This window comes from Dipodomys spectabilis, unplaced genomic scaffold (assembly GCF_019054845.1).
Source record: "Dipodomys spectabilis isolate Male_0828 unplaced genomic scaffold, ASM1905484v1 ptg000210l, whole genome shotgun sequence".
Taxonomy (NCBI): Eukaryota; Metazoa; Chordata; class Mammalia; order Rodentia; family Heteromyidae; genus Dipodomys; species Dipodomys spectabilis.
The window spans coordinates 879,434-900,156 of NW_024870887.1; the positions used below are offsets into that span (position 1 = coordinate 879,434).

The following is a 20,723-nucleotide window of genomic DNA, read 5'->3' on the forward strand; positions in this document are numbered from 1 at the left end:
GCCAAGTGTTCTGCAAAATGGAACACTGTAAGCTCATGGGAACTTGTAAAAGTAATATAACATTCATGTAATTTCCACTTGCTACACAACAAGACCCTGAGGTTGTTTTGCTGGTATATAACAAGTGATTCTGTTGCTAAGAAAAAAACATCCCTCTTGACTAAAGATGTGAAAAAAAATCTGCACATACCTAGAAGAAGGCTTTTGAATTATATCATTTTGTACTAATCTAAAAGAGTGAAGGAGGAAGTTATAGTATACCAGGTTAACTCTAGGTATAAAATAGAGCCAAATTTTTTAATTATACAATTTTATTTTGTATTGAACCAGAAACTACTGTTTCTTCCTTAAAAGTAGTGTGTGTATATGTGTGTATGTGTGTGTGTGTGTGTGTGTGTGTGTGTATATATATATATATATATATATATATCAATGGAGTTATGATTAATTATTTAGGGGAAAAAGTCTGCATTGATCTTCTCAAATGGATTCCTCTAAGCACTTAAATTCATTTTCATAATCCCTAGATCAGTTATAACACAGGATTACAGTTGATTACAGATTATTACAGTTCCAAATGAACTCAGAAAAGTCTGTGAGGTTTCATCTCCAAAAGTAACCCAGCAAAAAGCAAGGTGAAAGGCACGGTTCAAATAGTAAAGTGCCAGCCAAGCAGGTATGCTGGATAAGTATAAAGCCTTGAGTTCAAATCCAATACCACAAAAAAAGGAGGAAAAGGATTATATTTAAAGTAGGATTCCAGAATGAAATAAGTATGAAGTGTAAGTAGTCACTTTAAGGCAAATACGTAGTTACCTACCAAAAACTTATAATTTAAAAAATAACAAGGAAATAAATGCCAATAGTTAAATGTTAAGGACCATAATAAGCTAGAGGCATCGTATATTTAGGTTGGATCATATAAAAATGGCAATTCCACAAGATTCAACCTAAAACGTTATCCTTATTAATCTTTACAACCACCTCAAAAAAAGAATACAGATGAGAAAACTAAAATGTGGAGAACTTAACTTGATCAAAGTTAAAGAACTAGGAAATAAATAATGGGATTAAAGCCTAAGTCTAATTACAAAGCCTATATTCCCACTACCATACCACAGAACCAACACCAGAAGTCTCTGGAAAACTAACAGCCAATGGCATCAGCACACAAGATCTACCATATACTATTTAAAATACCATATAGGCACTCATGCAAACCGTCCTCAGGACCCCATATAATGATCAAGGAAATGAAGTAAATGAGGCTGACATCTAGCTTACAGCTCACCACCTACTCTACCACAGGAGGACATACATTGTACTAAAGCACTCAAATAAAACTGCTACACTGGCTAGCAGTTATCCTCACGAAGGTGCTGGAATGAGGTTTTCTTCAAAAATTGCTCTCAAAGAAAAATTTAATATTACAGATTAAGACCCTTAAAAATATATAGCGCTTGATCCAGAAATTTCATTTTAAGAAATTTATTCTAAGAAAATAGAGATATACATAAAACTATGTCTCTATAAAAATAGTTATCTGGGCTGGGAAGGTGGCTCAGTGGTAGAGTACTTGCCTTGCATGCCTGAGACCCTGGGTTCGATTCCTCAGCACCACATAAGCAAAAAGAAAAAAGCTGGAAGTGGCGCTGTGGCTCAAGTGGTAGAACGTGCTGAAGAGCTTAGGGACAGCGCCCAGGCCCAGAGTTCAGGGCCCACGACTGGAACCCCCCCCCCCCCCAAAAAAAAATAGTTATCTATTTCTTGGAAAGGGGAAGGAATATGTTAGGGAGGAGTATGTCAGAGAGGGATATGTTAGGAAGGGTAACGTTGATTGGACTATGATGTAAACATATCTGGAGATGAAATAATGAATCTCACAATTGTAACTAATATAGTCAATAAACAAAGAAGCAAACAACTTACCAATGTTTATAACAAAGGATCAAACTAAAAATATTGATACATTATCATAATATGTTATTTTTAAGGTTATTGCTCTGAGTTCACATACCAGTTCTGCCTCCCTCCACTGCCCCTCCCCAAAAGAAACAAAAGAAAGATAAACCTTTTCTTTTCTTTTTCTTTTTTTGGGTCCAGTGGTGGGGCCTGAACTCTGAGCCCGGGCACTGTCCCTCAGCTCTTCAGCTCAAGGCTAGCGCTCTACCACTTGAGCCACAGCGCCACTTCCGGCTTTTTTCTTTTTGCTTATGTGGTGCTGAGGAATCGAACCCAGGGCCTCAGGCATGCAAGGCAAGCACTCTACCACTGAGCCATCTTCCCAGCCCAAGATAAACCTTTTCTATCCTGGGTTACCACAAATTCAAAATTCACTGTGTACTCATTACCCAATGTATTTCCTAACCCCTCCATACTATTTGCTAGCCCCTCTGTACAACACCTTAATTATAATAAAATATATTTTTAAAAACACCAATCTAAAAAATTATCTTAAAAAAAAACTATCTTACTTTTTTTTTTTTTTGGTTGGTCCTGGTCTTGAACTTTGGGCCTGGGTGCTGTCCCTGAGCTCTTCAGCTCAAGGTGAGCACTCTACCACTTGAGCCACAGTGTCATTTCTGGTTTTCTTGTGGTTAATTGGAGATAAGAGTCTCATGGACTTTCCTGCCTGGGCTGGCTTTGCACCATGATCCTCAGATCTCCGCCTCCTGGGTAGCTAGGATTGCAGGTGTGAGCCACCAGTGCCCAGCTATCCTACTTCTTAACAGAATCCAGTTTATTACAAAATTCTACCTCTTACACTTTTCCAAAGATTATTTAATACAAGCCCAAATTCTGTGTGATTCCATGATGCACATTCTTTCTTATTACAATAAAATCATCCTTGCTTACAATAAACTCATCTTGTATACCTACAAATGTTCTTGGTGGTCTTCCCTGGAGGTCAATGACAACAGTTGGGACAATAGCATATAGAGTAGAATAATATTAAGATACCCACAGCTTCAGAACAGATGCTCTACACAAAAGAATTTAATATAGCCCGAATGTAGATAAGGAAGACTGAAGTTCCAGGCTAGCCTGAGAAAAACAGCTCATTAAGAACCCATCTCCTCCACAAAAATACTGGGTGTGGTAGTTCATCTCTATTCCCCAACTACAGTAGGAGCCATGAATAGGAGAAATGGAGTCTAAGCAGGCCTTGACAAAAAGGAACAGCATTATCCCCAAACAACCAGATATCAAGAGGAACTGTTTCATAAACTACTTTGTTGAATGACAATCTTTTGTACAACTACTTAAATTTGAAGAAAAAATTATAATTTGAAACCCAGCACCGGTGTTTCATGCCTGTAATCCTAGCTACTCAGGAGGCTGAGATCTGAGGATCAGAGTTCAAAGCCAGCCCGGGCAGGAAAGTGCATGAAACTCATATGTCCAATTAACCACCAGAAAATCAGAAATGGCACAATGGTTCAAGTGGTAGGGTGCTCACCTTGAGCTGAAGAGCTTAGGGACAGTGGCCCAGAGTTCAGGCCCCATGACCAACAAAAGAAATAAAAAATAAAATTTAGAAAAGGGTTAAGGGTATGACTTAACCAAAACAGTGCCTGCCTGCCTGCCTATCCTCCACAAAAATACTGGGTGTGGTAGTTCATCTCTATTCCCCAACTACAGTAGGAGCCATGAATAGGAGAAATGGAGTCTAAGCAGGCCTTGACAAAAAGGAACAGCATTATCCCCAAACAACCAGATATCAAGAGGAACTGTTTCATAAACTACTTTGTTGAATGACAATCTTTTGTACAACTTCTTAAATTTGAAGAAAAAATTATAATTTGAAACCCAGCACCGGTGTTTCATGCCTGTAATCCTAGCTACTCAGGAGGCTGAGATCTGAGGATCAGAGTTCAAAGCCAGCCCGGGCAGGAAAGTGCATGAAACTCATATGTCCAATTAACCACCAGAAAATCAGAAATGGCACAATGGTTCAAGTGGTAGGGTGCTCACCTTGAGCTGAAGAGCTTAGGGACAGTGGCCCAGAGTTCAGGCCCCATGACCAACAAAAGAAATAAAAAATAAAATTTAGAAAAGGGTTAAGGGTATGACTTAACCAAAACAGTGCCTGCCTGCCTGCCTACCAAGGGCAAAGCCCTGAATTCACACACCAGTTCCACCCTCTACCTCCCCGCAAAAAAGAAAAGAAAGATGAACTTTTTCTATCCTGGGTTATCACCAATTCAAAATTTGCTGTGTTCATTATCAAAGCTATTGTTGACTAAATATATTTCAAACTCAATTCTCATCTGCTCTATTTCCTATCAATCTGAACAAAATCTAAGTACAAAAGTGCAAGAAAAGTAGAAAAACTAAACTCTGGGCATGAACACAGTATCTAGAACTACAAGTGAACCCTACCCTAAGCATCCTTACTTACCTCCAGGGTCCTTATCTGGATTGTACTCTAAAGCATTGCTACAGATGAGATCAATATCTTGCAGGAAATCCTTGGCAGTCAAGTAATTATGTTTATCAATTTTAGTTATTATTGTTGATAAATCCATTGGCTCTTTGATTACTTCAAGATAATCTGAAACCTAATACAAATAGAATATTTTAGCTTAAGTTACTTCTAGTTTTTCCATTGTCTACATGGTTCATAAAAACACACCAAAAGTATTAACAATGAAATCTACATATTTAAGAAATAACTAATTGGCAAAATTGCAGTGCTATTTATGCTAAAAAAGTTACTTTCTGACATACTTTCCATGAAAAGCTTTAGCTTCCAAGCATAATCACCTTGAAATTTGCAATGGACTGTCTGGGGAATTTTGTTTTTAAACCTTTTGGGCTTATCTGATACAAAAAAAAAAAAAAAGCACGAGTAAAAGTAGCCAATAAGCATCATTAAATATTACCTTAAATGAAGATAAAGATAAGGAAAATAAAAAGCATAAACTTTTTCTATTATTAGAAGTTTTTCTGGTAAATCTTTTTAAAATTTTCAATGAATTTTTTTTTTTAGTTTTGTTGAATGAATCATTTCATGGAAAATATTTTCTAATTCTTTGGAGTCATTACAAATATTTTCAGTCGATTATATAACAAAGTACAGTACTATTTCTAAAACTAGATTTGCTAAATTTACTCCAAAGTATAACAAACACACACAAAAAAGTTGTTTTTTGGTTTACATGTCAATTTTCTGCAACATGCTCCAAAATAACAAATTTTATGCTTCACTTCACTGTACTAATGAGAAAGTAGTATTAGCAACTTCTACGGTTATTGCCTTCCTCAATATAAATCTCAAATCAAGTACTTAAGTTTGATATAAAAGTAGTCTTAGCAACTATATCTTAAATTAATTCAGGACAAGTTTCTGAAAACATAGCATGCTCTCTAAAAACATAGCATGATTTCTCATAATTTCAGATGTCATCAATAGCATGACTTTTGAGTTTACATACAGAAATACTTGTACAAACTATGTACATATACATAATTTGCATATGTGTTTTTCAAATTTTAAGATTACTTATAAAAAATATTAGGTATGGGAAGTGGCGCTGTAGCTCAAGTGGTAGAGCGCTCGCCTTGAGTTGAAGAGCTGAGGGACAACGCCCAGGCCCAGAGTTCAAGCCCCACGACCGACAAAAAAAAAAATATTAGGTATGGGTATGAGTATATATACTTTGTTTTAGCCTCAAATGGCTGAAAACTCAATCAATCGTCTATGGGCAGTAGTGCAGCTACACTAGAGTAACAGTGCAGAAGGCATTAACTGGATTCTTGGTACTGGCACATCCTAACATAAATGGAAATGGTTATAAACTGAAAAGCACTATGAAATTTTACATTGTTAAAACTATAAAATCTAATAAATATGCTTAATTTTAAATCCAATACTAACATTCTAGAGTTTTGTTTGATCAAATTTGATAAAAATTTGTGGGCACTTCAATTTCGTTAATTTAATATAAAAGTTTATATGTAGGTTCTCTACATATTATCTCATTTCCACTCTTCTATGCTTCCCAGATACTCCCTACATTTTGGTTTCAAAAGTTATCAAAGACCCAGAATAAACATACGAAGAATAAGAAATATGCCCTTACATAAAATTCTTGTCTTATTTGCATCCCTTACCACTGTCCTATGTTTTAGATAAGTCCTATTACATTATAAATAAATGCCTTTTGAATTCTGACCATCTTCTCTGGTTAAAAGGAGAATGTTTGCTTCAGCACAAGTTTATTCTTAGCATGGGAAGTTGACTTATCTTTTAAGAATTATCAGAATCCAAATATATAAAAAGGCAGAGGTATTTATTTTTGTTTAAAATAATAATCTGTAGAGCTGAAGATGAAGCTCAACTAGTAGAGCACTTGACTAACATGTTTAAGGCTCTGGGTTTGATCCTCAGCACCGAATTCCTACACAAAAAGTCTCTAACATTGGCTGATAGTTCTGTGAAAGAAAAAATTCTCCACAAGTACAATGCTTTGTTTACTAATTTAAAATACAAAACAGATATATCCTGCATGCACAGAGGAGAAAGATATAAGGTATTAACTATTACGTAAGGAATGTGGGCTTGTGGATAAGGTGGTGCACATCTGCAATCCCTCAGCACTCAGAAGACTAAGGCAGGATGATATCCAGATTGAGGTCAGCATGGACTATATAGTGACAACCTATCTCATAGGGAAAAAAAAGTCTGAGATTTGAATTTTAAAAAATATTCAAATCTTCACTATGTCACTTGCCAACAAGCCTCAATTTCCTCAGTTGTAAATAAGAATGATAATAATGAACTTACAAGGTTTTTGAGAGGATCAAATGGACAAAACTATGACTGTAGATAAACAAAAATTTAGATAGTCCCTTTATTCCAAAAAGATGGGAAAGAGGATATTTTGACTTGTTCGGGAGGGAAAAAAAGTAATGCTAGCTCATTCTTCCCAGTCACAGATCAGGTAATGGTTCCAAAGGAATCTGCTCAGGTCCTAAAGCACAGATTTCACAATCAGGACATAGCATTAAACTCTGAATCATTTTATAATTCAAATTTTAAAAAATAAATTAAAAATAAAATAAAAACATCAAAGCTGCTCAAACATGGAGTCTGAACTATAAGAAGAAGGCCAGTAAAGATCACATTGTGCTCATCCACACTATATTATCCCAGGATAAAAAAATGTAATTGATAGTATCATAGTAGATCCCAGATGGAAAATTCCTTTTCTCGTCATCACAATCCATGCTTCCCACAAACACACAAAACAATACACAAAGTGAGAAATTTTCCACTTGGAACAGAGAAAAATCCGTGGTGACAAAAACAGTTTCAGATGTATGGGATATACTTCAAACAGTGTCTTAGAGACAGTATTTTCAAAATATGAAAGAAAAAAATTCAAGTTTCTTAGTTACTTTTTTAACAAGATGTATGTAATTTGGGAAAGAAATGCCAATGGTAGTTGGTATTGATGGATTAATACCAATATAATTTTTGAGAACAGGATTTATCCTGGAATAAAAATAGTCTAGTAAGAATATTTCAGTAAAACAACTTTAATCCTCTTCTTAACTTGAAGAGTACATGATCACAAAGATCATTAATAATTAAGAGGACACATACAAATTGGTCACTAATTTCATTTAAAAGTCACCAGATGTTTGATGATGACATTGGTAGTTATAACATGGATTAAAATTTTATAGGCTAGGGGTAATATTCATCCATGCCTTTGCTTTTTTTCCTTCCAAAAAAAGATGTCAATATTTTTTTCTTTTAGCCAGTTCAACTTCACTGTTTGCACACTACTGAAACAAGACCTCTTCAATATCCACCGGTTTGCTGAAGATGTTAAAGCGTTTGTCTGTGGCCAGCCTCTTGGTTACATCCCTGAGAAACAACCGCAATTCTCTTAAAGTATTTTCCTCTTGATCCTCCATCCGATTTTTTTCTGATTCTGATAACTGACGAGGAGGAGAAGGCAGTGCAAGAGGAAGCACTTCCATAGCACAAAGAGCTAGAGAAAATAGAAGAAAATGTTAAGATCCCAACACAGTGAGCCAGGACCTCAATAACTTTTCTGGCATTCTCTCACTCAAATCATAGGAAACCGAAGGTGTGATACAACAGTAAAAAATACCTGCCTAGTAAACACCAGGCCCTGAGTTCAAACACTGCTATTGCCAAAAACCAAACCAAAACAAAACAAAAAAACTATAAAGGAAAGGAGAATCACAGATAAATGTGAGCCATGCAAATCCAGCAAGTAAATTTAAATTAAAAGAAAAAGTTAAGGAACAGTTTCATTTTAGAATAGCTTCATTTATGAAATAATAAACAATAAGACTACTTGAAAAGACAAATAATAGATTTTTAATAATAGATAATAAATTTTTATATTAAGCTCAAGGAAAGTCAAATTACTGAGTAGTGATTTTTCTTAAGTAAGCATTATAGGATAATCATACATACATACATATATACATGAAAGGTATATTAGATAAATAACAATTATTTGATCCCTCCTATCCCCCCAAACTTGTAATGTTAGACAGGTCTTCTAATCACCTCATATTCTGGGTACTATATGTAAGAGCTGTCGATAAAGGAGAAAAAAAGAAAAGGAAAAAAAATAGAAGAAACTAAAACTTGAACCACAGTAATAGAAGAAAAAGAAAACTAGTCTAAGATGTTATATAAAATTTATGTATCTTTTTTTTTTCTTTTTGCCAGTTGTGGGCCCTGAACTCTTGGGCTGGGCACTGTCCCTCAACTCTTCAGTTCAAGGCTAACACTCTACCACTTGAGCCACAGCACCACTTCCGGCTTTTTCTGCTTATGTGGTGCTGAGGAATCGAACCCAGGATCTCATGCATGTGAGGCAAGCACTCTACCACTGAGCCACCTTCCCAGCCCATCAATATGTATCTTAAGGCAAAAAAAGAAAAAAAGAAGAATACTTAGTAATTCTCCTAATGATAATGTTCTTTAGTTCCTTAAAACATTTTCCTGGCATTATATTAAGATTCAGGAATAAAATACTAAGTATTTTCCTGACTTCTAAATAGCCTGTAAGATGAAAACTAAAATTCAATAGAAGCGACTAAAAAAGAAACATGATAATCTTAAACACAAAAGTTGACATCTTTACAGGACCAAAAAAATTAATACATCCAAGAGTAGGAAGGAGAAAAACACGGCATTTCTATAAAATATTTAAAATCCTGAGAGATCCACAGGAGGCCACAACTAATAATTAAAGGTACTATTGAATGGAGCCACCTAAATATTGGAGTAAAAAAGCCAGAAAAGGCAAATGTTCTAACTCTTGGTCTACCTGGACCACAAAATTATTAGCATAAAACTTGGCATTCACAAGCCGGCAGTGAAACACTTGGGTACTTTAAGTGACTGTTACAGAGAAGAACTGAAGTTTGTTTTTTTTTTCCTTTGGCTTTTTAAACCATCAGAATGTGAAAGCTACCAGAGCATCTGGATTGGAGTGATGAGAAGTCCTATTTAATAAAACTTCAAAAGATTTTGCTCCAAATCTTAAATAAGGTGAATATGTTGGTCATTTCTTTATGTCTGTCCACCTGAAGACCAATAGCACCTGTCTTCACTTTCATCAAGTTTTTTTTCTTCTTGTTGTTTTTAAAAGACTGACTCCAAGAAATGGTATTTCTCTTGGTGGGGAACTGATGGCTCACGCCTGTAATCCTAGCTACTCAGGAAACTAAGATCTGAGGATTGCGGTTCAAAGCCAGCACAGGCAAGAAAGCCCCAAAAGACTCTTACCTCCAATTAATTAAACACTAGAAAAATTAAAGTGGTGCTGTGACTCAAAGTGGTAAAGTGCCATCCTTGAGCAAAAGAACTCACAGACAGTACCTAGACTCTGAGTTCAATCCCCACAACTGACTGGAAAAAAAGAAATGGTATTTCTTCTCCTCAGGAGCTTATAATCCTAGCTACTCAGGATGCTGACATCTGAAGATTGTAGTTTAAAGCAAACCCTTGAAGAAAAAAACCTAAGAGACTCTTACCTCTAACCAGGGAAAAATTGGAAGTGGTATGGCTCCAATGGTAGTGTCAGCCTTGAGTAGAAAAGCTAAGCAAAAGAGGAAGGCTCAGAGTTCAAGCCTCAGAACCAGCACACGTGTGCACATGTGCACATGCACATACAAACACATGTATTTCTTAACTTATCTTACCAGTATGTTTCCTTCGAGGTGGTGCCATTGATGCCTGATTGAGAATCAGTTCTTGGAAAAATTTTCTTCTGTCCTCTTCAATAGGCCTTTGAATATACAAGACCTCTTCATACTGTATTCTAAAGATACACTTAACCTACACATGTACACACACACACACACACAAAGACATTGAATATACAGAGAATTAAAAGCAATATGTATTATATTAAAATTTCTTCAATTTTCAGTATCATTTTCAATTATATATAGAATCCAGTCATCAGTTATTCTCGTGAAAATTTGACCTCATAGATTAAAGAAGAATGGAAAAAATGTCCAGTTCAAGCAATTAATACATGACACTTTATGTGGAAGTCATCAGAAAATAGCAAAAAAGATACTTGATTATAATACTCAGATGGCAAAAATCTCAAATAATTATCTAGCATCTGTAATAAGAACTAGAAAGGGCCAGGCACAGTGGTTCATATCTATATTCCTAGTAATCCTACTCAAGAGGTAGAGACGGGGCGAATCATGGCTTGAAGTTAAGCAGATCAAAAACTGAGATACCCACCCCTATCTCAATCATGAAGCTGGTCATGAGGGTATGCATTTGTGACCCCCGCTATGTGAGAAGCCATAGGTAGGAGAATTATGTTCCATGGCTAGCACTGAGCAAAGAAGTTAAGACTCAATTCAAAAACAAGGAAAGCTAAAAGGGCTGGAGGCATGACTGAGCAATGATAAAGAAACAGAACTCAAATACCCTAAAAATACTGATTCTGCACATGAAGGGTAAAACATTTAGTCTTAATTTTTAATATTCAGCAAGAATATTAAATTATATTAAGGAATTATACTAAAGAATTCTGACAATTTCAACCTTGTGTTTAACTTTGTGACTATAAAACTATCTCAACAATAAATCTAGGGGCTGGGAAGGTGGCTCAGTGGTAGAGTGCTTGCCTTGCATGCCTGAGGCCCTGGGTTTGATTCCTCAGCACCACATAAGCAGAAAAAGCTGGAAGTGGTGCTGTGGCTCAAGTGGTAGAGCACTAGCCTTGAGCTGAAGAGCTGAGGGACAGTGCCCAGGCCCAGAGTTCAGGCACCATGACTGGCAAAAAAAAAAAGACTCTAGAACAATAAATCTAGGGGATTGGGGGTGGCGGGGGGAGGATGGGAAGGGATGGGAAGGGGAAACAAAGGAGGAGGCTACAATGCTTGATAAGAAATGTACTCATTATCTTGCCCATGTAATTGTAACCCCTCTGTACAGTATTTTCACAATAAAAAAAAAACAATAAATCTGTCATAATCCACTGATATTCTTGCTATTACCAACAGGCTGAAACACATCAAATTTCTTAGTATATCAAATTGTTTTTCTCTAACTTCACTCCCAATCTTATTCTGATAGCCCCAGCCCCAAACTTCATATTGCCACAAGGCAAGGCTCTTAAAATCAGTGAACAAATCATACTCTCTTTCACACTAGTACAAAATGCTCTACTCAAGCAGATGATTTCTGGATAATTCTTTCCTGTATTAATTAGGCATACTTTTCACTACTTCTCACTAAAATTTTTTCGATTACTTTTTAGTAAATTTATGCCATTGTATAACTCATATACCGATTTTAAAACATTTTATTACCTTCAAAAGTTTCATATTTGCAATGAGTGCTTATTCATAATCACATATTTCAATTCAACCACATTGGAGATACTGGTCTCCATCTCTATAGATTTTCCCCTTTTAGAAATTCATATAGGAGCCGGGCGCTGGTGGCTCACACCTGTAATCCTAGCTACTCAGGAGGCTGAGATCTGAGGATCGCGGTTCAAAGCCAGCCAGGGCAGGAGAGACCGTGAGACTCCTATCTCCAATAAACCACCAGAAAACCGGAAGTGGTGCTGTAGCTCAAGTGGTAGAGCGCTCGCCTTGAGCTGAAGAGCTGAGGGACAGCTCCCAGGCCCAGAGTTCAAGCCCCATGACCGACAAAAAGAAAAAAAGAAAAAAAGAAATTCATATAGGATGATAGGCTTTTGTGGAATAGTTTTACTCACCGTAATCAACTTGGTTGGTTCAAGTTCTAGTATGTACCAGTATTTCATCCCACTTATTGCTAAATAGCATTTCACATAAGCAGATACATTATATTTAGCCATTCACCAATGAATAGGTTATTTCTTTTTTTTGCTATCATGAATATTACTATAAACATTCATATACATATGAATGTAGGCCCATGAGTGCAACTGTCCTTTTTGTGAAGAGCTTACTTCACTTAGCATACTGTCTTCAATATTTGTTCATGTTGTAGCTCCCTCAAAAATTCTTTCCTTTTGAATTTTCCATTGTATATATATATATGCCACACTTCATTTATTCACTTGTCAATAGACATTGAAGTTGTTCCCACTTTTGGATATTGTGTATAATACTGCTTATGAATACAAATACTTGTCCAAGTTCCCGCTTTCACTTATTTTGAGTATATACACAGAAGCTGACTTGCTTGGATCATATAGTTAATTGAAAAAGACAGTCTCACAAGCCTTTCTACAAACTTCAAACAGTGATCCTTAGATCAGGCATAAGCCATTGCTGTCCAGCCTCTCTGTTTATTTCTAAGAGTCTTAAGGCTAAATTTAGGATTTATGTTTAGGTCTTGGATCTACTTTCAGTTATTTTCTATACCTTGTTAGATAAGGTTCAACTCATTTTTTTTTGCATATAGTTATCCAATTTTTCCAGCATCATTTCTTAAAAATGTTGCCATGAGGGAAGGTACAACATCCAAAATGAAATTTATTCATTACCTGACTTATGTAACTAACTGTAATGGCTCTGTATATTACCTTTGTAATAAAAAATGCTTTTCTCCATTGAAAAATCCTAAAACTTTTGTTTTAAAAAATCATTTGATGGATTCTTATTATTTATTACAGTTCTTAATGGAACCACATAACTTGAGTATAATGGATGGGGTTGGGAAAGCTGGAGGAAATTGACAGAATGGGTGACACTGACCAAGATGCACTGTAAATATAAACCATCTTGTTGAATTGAAGCCCCTCTATATAGCTATATATATAGCTTATATAGTTATATACATATAACTTTTTTAAAGTTCTTTAAGGATAATTTTTAAATTTTTCTTCATATATATATTTTTATTTTTTATTTATTTTTTGATCAGTTGTGGAGCCCTGAACTCTGGGCCTGGGCACTGTCCCTCAGCAATTCAGCCCTACCACTTGAGCCACAGAGGCACTTCCAGCTTTTTCTGCTCATGTGGTGCTGAGGAATCGAATCCAGGGCACCTCATGCATGTGAGGCAAGCACTCTACCACTGAGCTACCTTCCCAGCCCTAATGGTATCTTTTAAAAGGTAAAGTTTTAAAATTTTTCCTTTCATATAACATGCTTTATATATTATATCATAGCACTTATATTGTATTTTAATTTTTCAGTGTTTTTCTTCCCTCCTATATGGAAGGGACTGCCTTTTTTGGTTTTCATATGTTTTATTCACTTATCTAAAAAGATTTACTGTGCTAAAAATAGTAATGTGCATGTAAGTCTATATGTAGTGTTTGAATGCATGTATCTAGAAACTGTCATAGGCAGTTAAACACTGTAGGTAGGAGAATAAAGAAAACAAGACATTGACCTGCGTTAAGCAAATCAGCCTTTCCATACCAGTACAGTATATTACAAAGAATAGACATTTAAGAAATTTATATTATATGAACAATGGCCTTAACTGAATATGAAATGAGCAATTTTCCTAACTACTCATCAAGCCTAACAAAGCATTACCATATCCACAATCTGCTTTTATGGAGAAGTCCTATAAAGATTGTAGTGTATTAGCCAGGTGTTGGTTCACGCTTGTAATCCCAGCTACTCGGGAGGTTGAGATCTGACGCTCACAGTTCAAAGCCAGCCCGGGCAGGAAAGTCCTTGAGACTCTTATCTCCAATAAACCACCAGAAACCGGAAATGGCACTGTGGCTCAAGTGGTAGAGTGCTTGCCTTGAGCTAAAAAGATTAAGGACAGCACCCAGGTACAGAGTAGGGTATTATAAGTGCATGACCTTTGCAATCAGATAAATATTTTAGATCAAAATATTTAAGATAAGAAAACTAATAAGTCAGTACTGTGTTCTGACTCTTACTACATACAGCTAAATTTTACTGCCGTCCATACTGATAAACTAAATGCACTGATTAATGGTCTTGAGGTGTGTGTGTGTGTGTGTGTGTGTGTGTGTGTGTGTGTGTGTGTGTGTGTGTGTGTGTGTGTGTGTGTGTGTGTGTGTGTGTGTGTGTGTGTGTGTGTGTGTGTGTGTGTGTGTGTGTGTGTGTGTGTGTGTGTGTGTGTGTGTGTGTTATCAGGATGAATAATCAGAAGTGAATTTCTCTACACTTAATATACTTTCCTTAAAAGGCTATATTATTCTTTCACAAGATTATTAACTAAATAAATTCACTGTAGCAAGATACAAAGATATAAAAAAAAGTTCAGAAAATAAATATCTTAGTCATAAAACTTTATATAATCAAGGTTTATATTAAGATATGCAAATCTTTTCTCAGCAATTCCAAAGGACATTATCCAGCTGGAGGTATGGCCCAACTGCTAGAGTATATGCCTAGCAAACTTCAGGCCCTAATATCAAACCCAGTACCATCAAAATAATTGAATGAATGAATGGATGAGACTGAAGACTAAGAAAGTGCAGGGTGAAAACAATTTTTTAAACACCAGTTTCAATCACAAATTGATATTTCTTCTGAATCAACAGTGGTTTTACTTTTAATGTGAACTCAAAAATAAATCTAAAAATAAAAAAAAAAAACGTATTAGTGACATTTGACTTAAAATGATGGTACCAAAGAATAGCTTAAAGGTCATTCCCCACAACTGATCTAGAAAGAATGAGCTGGTGCTGGTGGCTCATGCCTGTAATCCTGGCTACTTTGGGAAGCTGAGAACTGATCACCACGGTTGGAAGCCAGGAAAATCCATTCATAAGACTCTTATCTCCAATTAACCACAAGAAAAGGGGAAGTATCACACTATGGCTCTAGCATTGAGCACAAGAACTCAGTCAGTGCTCTGATTCAAGAGTCGGGGGGCGGAGGGCAGCTGTAAGAGTGGGACTTGATGCTGTAAGAGCTAAGGTTTTCCTAGAAGAACTGTAAATAAGTATGTCAGTTTCTGTTCTAAGCATGGGTTGTCTCATCTTACAACACTAAATATAATATTACTATTATACCAAAAAAAGACGAAACTTAAAATGATAAACTAAGCTAGGCAGCAGTGGCTCATACTTATAATTTTATAGCAATTCAGGTGGTTGAGATCTGAGAATTGCAGCCAGCCCTGGCTTCCATGAGACTCTTAATTCCAATTAACTACCAAAACAACCTGAAGTTGGGGCTGTGACTCAAGTGATAGAGCACACAGCCTTGAGTGGAAAAGCTAAAGGGACAGGGCCTAGCCCCTGAATTCAAGCAGCAAGACTTGCACACTCATGCAGAAAAAAATGATAAACCACATAACCAAACATATAACCTAGACGATACTAATTAAGATGTCCAACTTACAAGGTCAATTTTTTTTTGGGGGGGGGTCCAGTCGTGGGGCCTGACTCTGGGCCTGGGCGCTGTCCCTCAGCAATTCAGCTCAAGGCTAGTGCTCTACCACTTGAGCCACAGTGCCACTTCCAGCTTTTTTCTTTTTGCTTATGTGGTGCTGAGGAATCGAACCCAGGGCCTCATGCGTGCAAGGCAAGTGCTCTACCACTGAGCCACCTTCCCAGCCCATAAGGTCAATATTTTTAAACAGTAAATAAGGAAAAATGCATAATCAGTTCTTACCTCCTCAGGCAATTCACTGTACATGGTTTCAGAGGTAGACAATAAAAATATAGGTGAAAATGACGGTATATCTTGTAGCAATGTCAGAAAAGTCGCTCTCACAGTTTCACTGACAGCTTCCCACCAATCACCAATGTGAGGCATGTAAACAATACTAGGTACTGTTCTTCGAGCTTCACGAAATATCTAAGGAAAGAACCATCATTTAAAACTCTGATTATTCTACAGTCTGACCAGCAATCCCTAGGTATATAAAATATATCAGGCCTGTTTCAGTCGTTAAGTTTAAGGTCTAAAATTTAAGTTCTTCAAGATATGATGCACCAGACTTACATATAGTTTCTATTTATTCTTGCTCCATCAAAATAAGTATTTTTTTTGCCATTTAACTATTCTTACTTTATATTTATATATAAAATGCTACTATAAAGGTAGAAATTGTTCTACTTGTCTACCATGTACAAATAATAAAACAAAGTATTACTAATAATATGCTGCAAATAAAGAAATAAATATACATTTTCATCATCATTTTTTTTTTTTTTGGCGGGGGGGGGGGGGGGGGGGGGCTGGTCCTAGGGCTTGAACTCTAGGCATGTGCTCTGATCCAGCTTCTTTTGCTCAAAGCTAGTGGTCTACCACTTAAGCCACAGTGCCACTTCCAGCTTATTGGAGATAAAGAGTTTCATGAACTTTACTGCCCTGGTTGGCATCAAACCATGATCCTCAGATCTCAGCCTCTTGAGTAGCTAGCATTACAGGCATGAGCCACTGGCATCTGGCTTGCATTATGCATTTGTTATTGGTAAGCTTCACCTAGGAAATGAATGAATCACACACAGTTGATTTAAGTACAAATCCTAAAATTACTCAAAATATGAATTGAATATACAAGATGAATTAGTGAAATACTTGCTGAAACATCTGTTTACATCTTCCTAATACTTTACCTTCAATCCTTCATAAAATAGTTACAAAATATTCTTATTTCTCTAGAGAGCAATAAATTAGCAATAATTGAGAAATAAATTAGCAGTAATTAAAAATTATATTAAATTCAATTATTCACAATCACAAAAGATTCTTATTTCTCTAAACAGCAATAAATAAATTGTCAGAAAATACAAGATGGAGTTTTCTGCAGTTTTTAATGAGTCCTATCTAGTTGGGAATCACACTAGTAAGAACCAGATTGAGTTTCAGTGAGTAAGTGGAACTGTTGTTTTTTACATGTAAGTCAACAGCACAATAGCCCATCAACCAATTCTTATATATTAATATGCAACCTCTCTATTTAAAAATCATATTTAGCTATAAATGCAAAAATACAACTAGTCTTTTTCAATCTAATTTGGCAATTCTATTCCTAAAATTTTCAATTCCTTTTCCTTTATTTTATATATACTTCAATTAGCCTATATAATAGAAGATACAGAAGTAAGAGCCTAACATTCAACATGATTAGGAGCTGTGTACTAGGCCACATGCCTGTAATCCTGGTACTTGAGAGGTTGAGGAAGGAGGATCTCAAGTCTGAGGCTAGCCTTAGCCATATAGCAAGAGTTTGTCATATATAAACCAAAAAAATATTTAAATACAAGAAAGTTTTCCTACGTATCAAAAGGGTTAATTTTCTTTAATGAGGGAGCTTACCAATTACATAAATTAAATAATATTTTATATAGCTTTAAGCCTACTATGTAAAATAAAATGTATCATCAATTCAATAATAAACCAAATAAAAGATTCAAATAAAAATTTACCCCAAATTAGAAGAAATGCAGACGTTATTATCACTCACATCAAAAGAAATATTTGGTCCTTCCCTTCCTTAATATTTGCAGATCCACCAATCCAGAACAGTTGTAGAGTACAACTCCTTCAGGACTCTCAAATTTTGACCTTTTCTGCAAATATACACCCCCTTATCATGGAAATCCAAGGATTATTTTTCTTCCTCAAAATTCTTATGGAAAGTTTTCATAACAGAAAAATAAGCATAAATATGGGCAAAACATTTTAAAGGAACTACATTGAAGCAAAAAAGCAACTGAGGAATTTGTTTATATATATTACAGGCCACCTAAATCAGTGACCAATTTCTATTGTCACTGTCTAATTCCCTACTTGGTACTAGTAAATTTAGAGCCAACAGGAAGAAAAGGAAATCACAATAAAAAATAAATAAAATAGCTACAACTTACTGTCAAACCTTATAGAAACTAACCACCAAATTCAACCATGCAAGTTACTACATGCTGCATACCTCATATTCTAGAAAAATGAGAAAAAGAAGCCTTTTAAAAAAATCAATTCTGTATTTCATTCCTAGTACTTCTAGGCTAATTTTTCCAGGAATACATGTTGAGAATGTCTAGCCATTACCAAGTATCAGAAAGGATGAGCACAGCAATAGAAGGTTAGGGATAATAACTTTGTAAAGTCAAAAACTAAACATTGCAGTGCTACCAGTGCTGTAACTGTATGGCAAAGCTGAACTAGCTATATGAGAGATGGGGAAGATGGGAAATTGTTTCTGTTCCTTTTTTCATCAAATCCTCTCAAAACTAACAAATTGAATGTATTATTGTCTGTTATTTCCAAAGAATTTAGGAAAATATTCTCTTCTTGAAAGATTTTTTAAAATTATATTTTTAAAAATTAGAAAAAGATCAGACAAGTCTAAGACAATTATAGAAAAGCAAAAAGGCTTTGTAAGTCTTTCTGATCCAAAGTACAAATTCAGAATTAAACAAAACTCCACAAGAAACTAATATCTAGGAAATCTTGTAGTTTTTCTCCTAAGCTTTTAGGAGAATCATGCTTAAGTTCTAGAAAAAAATTAAGTTCTAGAAAAACTACTAATTTGCTTATTAATTTGTTATACTATACTTCAGAATGTTAAAATAAACATGGTATAAAACTATGTGGAGGGCTGGGAAAGTGGCTCAGTGGTAGAGTGCTTGCCTTGCATGCATGAGGCCCTGGGTTCAATTCTTCAGCATCACATAAGCAGAAAAAGCCAAAACTGGTGCTGTGGCTCAAATGTAGGGCACTAGCCTTGAGCTGAAGAGCTGAGGGACAGTGACCAGGCTCAGAGTTCAGGCCCCACAACTGACAAAAAACAAAACAAAAAACTATGTGGAACTGTAGCAATGGAATAACTAATGTAAGATCATTAATTTTTTTTCTAAAAATGTAACCAACTTGTCCTAATTTTGTAGTTTTTGTGCTGAAAATTCGAAAAACTAACACAGTAAGACTGGCATCTAAAAGTTCTTAAGAGTACAAATTCTAGAGGGAAAAGTTTAATGTTACTGTGAAATTTGGGAAGGGGATAGTAGCATAAAAATAGCCATTTGGCAATTTGCAGGTAATTTATAAAGTTGTGGAGTAAAATATGTTCTGTAAAAACAAATAAGCATTAATTCAGAGTATAAAAATAGCCTAGTTTTAATGAAGCAGCAACTGGCTGGTTCCATTTGAGAACTAGAAAAATACTCACCTATAGGGTGTCTTGGATTGGTGGATGTGCAAGGTGTAGTAGAAAACAGAAAAACTGTTATAGAGAAAAAAAAAGACAGTAGGCCAAATTACTGAACCAACCGTTTCAAAATACCTGACATGACCAGCACTCTTGCACAAGTAAAATGAACACAAACACTAGTGTCTGTGAATTATTCATTTGGTTGTTTATTTGAACTATATACTCCATTTCCTTCTGGCCTCTTTCTTGGCCCATATATCACTGTCTCACAGGTAACTGATTTTTTTAAGTTGTTTTGGAAAAAAAACATAAGCTTTTTGGCAGGATATTAAAGTAAAAAATCAGAAGTACAAGGAAGCACTAATAATATAAACTGAACTTGTATTTACAAGAGTTCTAATCATCTCAAAAGCCAAGTTTTGAAGTCATTATTTTGGCCACCAGTTTGGAGGCTGACAAAGCTCAGTAGTAAAGCACTTGTGTAGCCTAGTGGTAGGCCCTGGGTTTAATCCTCATCAACATGTATGGAAATTTAATGAGCTACTGTTTCCTTTTTGTTTCTTCCTCCTTCCTTCCTTTCTCTCACCCTCCCTTGTCCTTCCTCCATTCTTTCCTTCCCTACCAGTAATCAAACTTGGAGCCTTATACAAACTAAACAAATGCTCCACCACTGCAGCTACAGCTAAGCTACAGCCCAGTGCATTTTTAAAGTTAATAACGCTGAATCTGAACACTAGTGGTCACCTCAAGCAGAAAAGTCCATGAGACCCCATCTCCAAAAATAACCAGCAAAAAGCAGGGCCAGAAGTGTGGCTCTTTGTACAATTAACACATGCAAAAAAGAAATGGGGGGGGGGGGGGGGAGACAATAACAGGAAAGTAAAACAGACTAATATAGGTTATGGGAAGCAACAAGGGGTGAAAGCAGAATAAAATAAAATAAATGATATAATTGGTGAATATGGCCAAAGGACTTTAGATTGATATAAAAACAGAACACTGAAACCTGTTTTAGGAAATAAGAAGAGTGGGGAAAGAGAGAGAAAGATAGGACACATTGTATGTATGTATGTGTATGTCACAATAAAACCCACCCTTGTATAACTAACACATGCTAATAACAATATTTTTAAACCAACATCTAGAGTCTTCTAAT

The 20,723-nt window shown here is 35.7% G+C and overlaps 1 protein-coding gene across 4 annotated transcripts in view; it reads right to left on the minus strand.

The window, feature by feature from the left end:
• The window catches only part of Atad2b (ATPase family AAA domain containing 2B), a 141,213-nt gene that overhangs the window by 27,704 nt on the left and 92,786 nt on the right, over nucleotides 1-20,723 (minus strand). For 3 of the 4 annotated variants that reach the window (XM_042696647.1, XM_042696648.1, XM_042696645.1), the window contains exons 19-22: nucleotides 16,081-16,266; nucleotides 10,204-10,339; nucleotides 7,810-8,006; nucleotides 4,403-4,562 (exon numbers count right to left, since the gene is read on the minus strand). In XM_042696647.1, the coding sequence (XP_042552581.1) occupies nucleotides 4,403-4,562; nucleotides 7,810-8,006; nucleotides 10,204-10,339; nucleotides 16,081-16,266 (679 nt within the window). The remainder of the gene's footprint in view (nucleotides 1-4,402; nucleotides 4,563-7,809; nucleotides 8,007-10,203; nucleotides 10,340-16,080; nucleotides 16,267-20,723) is intronic. The other variant, XM_042696646.1, reaches the window with a different exon arrangement.